Source organism: Aptenodytes patagonicus, unplaced genomic scaffold (assembly GCF_965638725.1).
Source record: "Aptenodytes patagonicus unplaced genomic scaffold, bAptPat1.pri.cur scaffold_78, whole genome shotgun sequence".
Lineage (NCBI taxonomy): Eukaryota > Metazoa > Chordata > Aves > Sphenisciformes > Spheniscidae > Aptenodytes > Aptenodytes patagonicus.
In genome coordinates, this window is record NW_027472027.1 from 407403 (window position 1) to 413642 (window position 6240).

At 54.5% G+C, this 6240-nt stretch overlaps 1 protein-coding gene across 1 annotated transcript; it reads right to left on the reverse strand.

Moving 5' to 3' along the window:
* Positions 1 to 4227: 4227 nt before the first annotated feature.
* On the reverse strand, positions 4228 to 5262 carry LOC143173438 (olfactory receptor 14A16-like). Its single transcript, XM_076363690.1, has one exon. It carries the CDS (start codon positions 5206 to 5208, stop codon positions 4228 to 4230), a length of 981 nt encoding a protein of 326 aa, XP_076219805.1. The 5' UTR covers positions 5209 to 5262.
* Positions 5263 to 6240: the final 978 nt, after the last annotated feature.

Below are 6240 nucleotides of genomic sequence, written 5' to 3' on the forward strand. Positions count from 1 at the left end.
TCCAACAGGTCCATGTCGTTCCTGTGCTGAGGACTCCAGAGCTGGACGCAGTACGCCAGGTGGGGTCTCACCAGAGTGGAGTAGAGAGGCAGAATCACCTCCCTCGACCTACTGGCCACTCTTCGTTGGATGCAGCCCAGGATACGATTGGCCTTCTGGGCTGCGAGCACACATTGTCAGCTCACGTCCAGCTTTTCATCCACCAGTACCCCAAGTCGTCCTCCACAGGGCTGCTCTCCATCCCTTCATGCCCTAGCCTGTATGGATACCGGGGGTTGCCCCGACCCAGGTGCAGGACCTTGCACTTGGCCTTCTGGAACCTCATGAGGTTCACATGGGCCCACTTCTCGAGCTTGTCCGGGTCCCTCTGAATAGCACCCCGTCCCTTGGGCGTGTCAACCGCACCACTCAGCCTGGTGGCATCTGCAAACTTGCTGAGGGTGCACTCAATCCCACTGTCTATGGCATTGATGAAGATATTAAACAGTACTGGTCCCAATACGGATCCCTGAGGGACACCACTCATCACTGATCTCCATCCGGACATTGAGCTGTTGACCACTACTCTCTGGATGCGACCATCCAACCAATTCCTCACCCACCGGACAGTCCACCCGTCAAATCCATATGTCTCCAATTTAGAGAGGAAGGATCTTCTCCTACAGTGGGAGGGACTTTGCTCCCTCAGTTCCTGCCTTGAGGTCCAGCCACTGGAGAGGTGTGGGAAGAGAGGTTGCCAGTGAAGGCTGAGGCAAAAAAGTCCTTGAGAACCTCAGCCTTCTCCTCGGCCGTTGTTACCAGTTTGCCAGTGAGAAGATGGACAGTCTCCAGGGCAGGGTTGTTCTGAGCGACCACCATGATCCCAACCATGGTCACCAGGCCAGCCAGCCAGGGGAGAAGACACTGGAGAGCAAAAGACTTTCTTGGGGTGCTTGGGCCACTCCAGGAACGTTGGGTATCGCCAGGGGTGGTCTCCATTCTAAGGTGGGCTTTGACCAGATGTTCTCCAGCACCTTCAACCTCTCTTCTTCCTCTTCTCCTCTTGGATTTGACCTTGAAACTATCTCAGGACTCCGGATGTCTCCACCAGAGTGGTTTTCTTCTCAGTCAACACCCAAGGTTGAGCTTGAGACCTTCTAAAGATCTAAAGGCCACCTGGAACCATCTGAGGAGGACAAGCTTTGAGCCCACCCAAGCTCTGGAGAAGACTTGGGCAGAGGCTTCCCACCAAGGAAGGCTGGATGAGGTGAAGGGGGGTCTCAGCTAAGGGCTGAAGGTGCTGGGGGAGGTGGGGCTGCCCCACAGGAAGGTGAAGGTCCAGAAGTGGGGCTGCAGCTGGGGCCAGAGGACACGTGGGGCGTGGCGTGGGGGAGGAGAGGGTGGGGAGGGAGGGGTCTGGATGATGGACACACTTAGGGGGTCCCAAGGTTGTGCTTAGGGATCCAGGGGGACATGTAGGGGTCTGTGGAGCACCTAGGGGTTGCAAGGTTGCACTTAGGGGTGCAGGGGGGCACTTAGGGCCCTGGGGGAACTTAGGGGTCTAAAAGGGCAGTTAGGGGTCTGTACTGGGATGGAATCCAGTCTGTACTGGGAGGGGCCCAAGGATCCAGTTTTTACTGGAATGATGGCCAGTCTGTTCCTGGAGGGGATCAGAAGATCCGGTTTGTACGGAGAGGGGGCCAAGTCCGTTCTAGGAGGGCTTAAAGGGATCCAGTTTAAACTGGGACGGGGTCCAGTCTGTACTGAGAGAGGTAAAAGAGATCCTGTTTGAACTGGGAGGAGTCCCAGTCTGTACTGGGAGGAGATCAGGGAATCCAGTTTGAACGGGAACGGGGACCATTCTGTATTGGGAGGGGATCGGGGAATACAATCTGTAAAGGGATGGGGCCCAGTCTGCACCAGGAGTGGTTAATGGTATCCAGTTTGTGCTGGGACGGGGCCCATTCTCTACTTGGAGGGGTAAAAGGGATCCATTTTATGCTGGGACAGGGCCCAGTCTGTACTGGGAGGGAGGCAGGTGATCCAGTTTGTACTGGGAAGGGGCCCAGTCAGTACTGGGTGGGGATCAGTGGATCCAGTCTGTCCTGGGACGGGGCCCAGTCTGTACTGTGAGAGGGCCAGGTAATCCCGTTTCTAATGGGAGGGGCTCAGTCCGCAATGAGAGGGTTTAAAGGCATACAGTTTGTACTGAGAGAGGGCCCAGTTTGTAGTGGGAGGAGATCAGAAGATCCAGTTTGTTCTGAGAGGGGGCCCAGTCTGTTCTGGGAGGGCACCAGGGGATCAAGTTTGTACCTGAGCGGGGCTCAGTCTGTACTGGGAGGGGGCCGGGGGATCGAATTTCTACTGGGACAGAGCCCAGTCTGTACTGGGTGGGGATCAGTGGATGCAGTCTGTACTGGGACGGGGCCCAGTGTGTAATGGGAGAGGTTCAAGGGACCCAGTTTGTTCTGGGAGGGGGCAAGTCTGTACTGGGAGGGGTTAAATGAATCCAGCTTCTAATGGGACGGGGCCCAGTCTGTACTGTGAGAGGTTAAAGGGATCCAGTTTGTACTGGCAGGGATCCCAGTCTGTACTGGGAGGAGTTCAAGGGATGCAGTTTGTACCGGGATGGGGCCCTGTCTGTACTGGGAGGGAATCCGGAGATCCAGTTTGTACTTGAACGGGGCCCAGTCTATACTGGGAGGGAATCAGGGGATCCAGTTTGTACTGAGACAGGTCCCAGACTGTACTGGGAGTGGGTAAAGGGATCCAGATTGTACTGGGAGAGGGCCCGGTCTGTACTGGGTTGGTGCCAGGGGATCCAGTTTCTTCTGGGACGGGGCCCTGTTTGCACTGGGAGGGGATCAGGGCATCCAGTTTGGAGTGGGATGGGGCCCAGTGTCTACTGGGAGGGGTTAAAGGGACCCAGTTTGTACTGGGACGGGGAACAGTCTATACTGGGACGGACCACTGGATGCACTTTTGACTGGGATGGGGACCACTCTGTTTTTTGGGGGTGGGGGATCCAGCTTGTACTGAGAATGTGGCCAGTGTATACTGGGAGGGGATCAGGGAACAGAGTTTGGAGTGGGATGGAGCCCAGGCTGTACTGGGAAGGGGCCAGGGGATCCAGTTTGTAATGGAACGGGGCCCAATCTGTACTGGGAAAGGTTAAATGGATCCAGTTTGCACTGGGAAAGGGCCCAGTCTGTACTGGGAGGGGATAAATGGATCCAGTTTGCACTGGGAGGGGGCTAAGTCTGTACCGGGAGGGGATCAAGCTTGTGCTGCGATGGGGCCCAATATTCCAATGCATCTAGACCCCTCTGCAAGACCTCTCGTCCCTTGAGAGAGTCGACAGCACTTCCCAGATTGGTATCATCAGCAAACGTGCTAATGGTGCATTCAACTCCTGCATCCGGATCATTGACAAATATATTGAACAGAACTGGCCCTAGGATTGAGCCCCGAGGAACACCGCTGGTGACCGGTCGCCAGCCAGATGTAGCCCCATTCACTGTAGCCCCTTGGAGCCCTGCCCTCCAGCCGGTTTTTCACCCAGCGCACCGTGAACCTGCTCATCCCACAGTTGGACAACTTCTCCAGAAGGATGCTGTGAGGGACAGTATCAAAAGCCTTATGAAAATCCAGAAAAAGTACATCCACCACCTTCCCTTCATCCACAGGGCAGGGGACCTTATCATAGAAGGATATCAAATTAGTTCAACAGGACTTTTCTTTAAGATGGGTTCACAAAGGGAAAGGGAAAGTCCAGAGGTCCCTTCCAACTTCAACATTTCTGTGATTCTGTGAGTATAAAGGAGAAAAGTCAGACAGAAAGAAGTGAATGACACAGCCTTGACTGCCAATACAGGGGGATCCTGTAGAGAGGAGCCACGCTGGAGCAGGGGAGAAGTATGGGGAGGAAGGAGTGACAGAGATGAACTGTTATGTACTGACGGAACCCCCCCATTTCCCACCTCTGCCGTGCCTCTCAGGAAAAGACTCTTTAAAAGACCAATTTCTTGGACATTTTCTTGGCGGCAGCTTTGGAGAAAGAGCTCAGCCTTCAGGCACTGCACCTGGGACATGCCTTTTTCTTGAAGAGCTGCATTTGGACAGGTCACATTTGACACAGTGTTGTGCAAGGGTCAGATGCAACAGGATCAAGCCTCAAGAGAAACAGTATAAACCCAGAAAATTATGTATAAGTAGGATGATCACAAGGGAAAACAGCACACTACTGGCCTAAGATAAATTCTGGGAAATGTGCAGAGAAGGGGAGGCAGGGTATTGCCAGTGAAACAGTGTCCATTGTGCCAGTTTCCATAGGGCGTCCTTGAGCTCCTGATTCCTCATGCTGTAAATGAGGGAGTTCACTGCTGGAGGCACCACCGAGTACAGAAATGACACCACCAGGTCCAGGGATGGGGAAGCAATGGAGGGGGGCTTCAGGAGGGCAAATATGCCAGTGCTGACAAATAGGGAGACCACGGCCAGGTGAGGAAGACGCATGGAAAAGGCTTTATGCTGTCCCAGCTCGGAGGGGATCCTCAGCACGGCCCTGAAGAGCTGCACGTAGGACAGCACAATGAAAACAAAACACCCAAATGCTAAACAGGCACTAAGCACAAGAAGCCCAACCTCCCTGAGGTAGTCTGACTCTGAGCAGGAGAGCTTGAGGATCTGGGGGATTTCACAGAAGAACTGGTCCAGGGCATTGCCTCGGCAGAATGGTAGTGAAAATGTATTGGCAGTTTGTAGCACAGCATTGAGAAACCCACTGCCCCAGACAGCTGCTGCCACATGGACACAAGCTCTGCTGCGCAGGAGGGTCCCATAGTGCAGGGGTTTGCAGATGACAACATAGTGGTCGTAGGCCATGACAGTAAGAAGAAAATACTCAGCTGATATAAAAAAGAAAAAGAAAAAGAGCTGGGCCACACACCCTGGGTAGGAAATGGCCCCATTCTCCCAGAGGGAATTGGCCATGGCTTTGGGGAGAGTGGTGGAGATGGAGCCCAGGTCAACGAAGGAGAGGTTGAGGAAGAAGAAGTACATGGGGGTGTGGAGGTGGTGGTCACAGGCTATGGCTATGATGATGAGGCCATTGCCCAGGAATGCAGCCAGGTAGATGCCCAGGAAGAGCCAGAAGTGTAAAAGCTGCAACTCCCCTGTGTCTGCAAATGCCAGGAGGAGGAACTCGGTGATGGAGCTGCTGTTGGACATCTGATCCCTTTGTTCAGGAGGTACTGCCAAAGGAGGAAATCGCACTCACAAGTTAGGACTGCTCTGCGAAAATCTCTTTCCCTTCCCTGCCCCCCAAACACATATTGTCTCTCCCTTTCCTTTCAGGACCTTCATACATCTCCCTGGCTGGTGTTCTGCTTTTACTAGCCAAATGTGCCGTTAGGAGCAGGGCTCTGCCCATGAGCTCCCAAGGAGTCATCCCAGCTCTACAGCAGCGGGCACCTGGGAAAGGGAGTGACAGCTTCTGAAATTCACTGTTTACCTCACGTGTTATCCACTTGTAATGAAGAGGAGCTGCTCAGCATCTTCCAGCAGGAGAACCCCAGGGAAACTCCTGGACGTGCTAAAACTGTAGTGACCTGAGCAGAGACAGCTTACTCCTCAGCCCCACACACGGCACTGTCCAGAGACCCACAGGGTCAGACAGACTGATGGACTTTGCTCCCGTGGACACAATTGCGTGGCAAGACCTGCTGCATTGGTGTGTGAGCTGCATCGGCACCCCCCTTGCTTCCAGAGAGTGTGAGGGGCAGAACAAAGGCAGCATGGGCAGGAGGGAAAGATGGAGAAATGCCCCAGTGCTGCTGCTGAGGGAGGACAGGGACAGACAAATGGCACTTGGGAGTTTCTCCTTCTTAGGATTTAGCTGCTAAGGAGGTGACTCAACCCAAGACCCTACAGCCTTGAGGGCAGAAGCTCTACTGGGTGGAAGAGGAGACCAGGGGCTGCTCTGGGGAAGGCATCTGCACTGCAAGGGATGGCAGGGAGGTGCCTGAATTCCCCTCCCATGGTGATTCTGGTAGCAGTTCTGCCTCAGCCCCTGCCCATGTCTCTGCTGCCTGGAGCTGTCCCTGCCAGGAGCTGTTTCCCTGTCCCCAAGCCTCCTCCCTGCCAGTGCTCACAGACCCCATCCCACCGGCCGTGTGCTCACCTCTGCCCTGCAGACACCTCCCAGCAGCAGGGCACTGCCCAGGGGCATCTCTGTGTGTACAGGCTATGATGGGATCATCA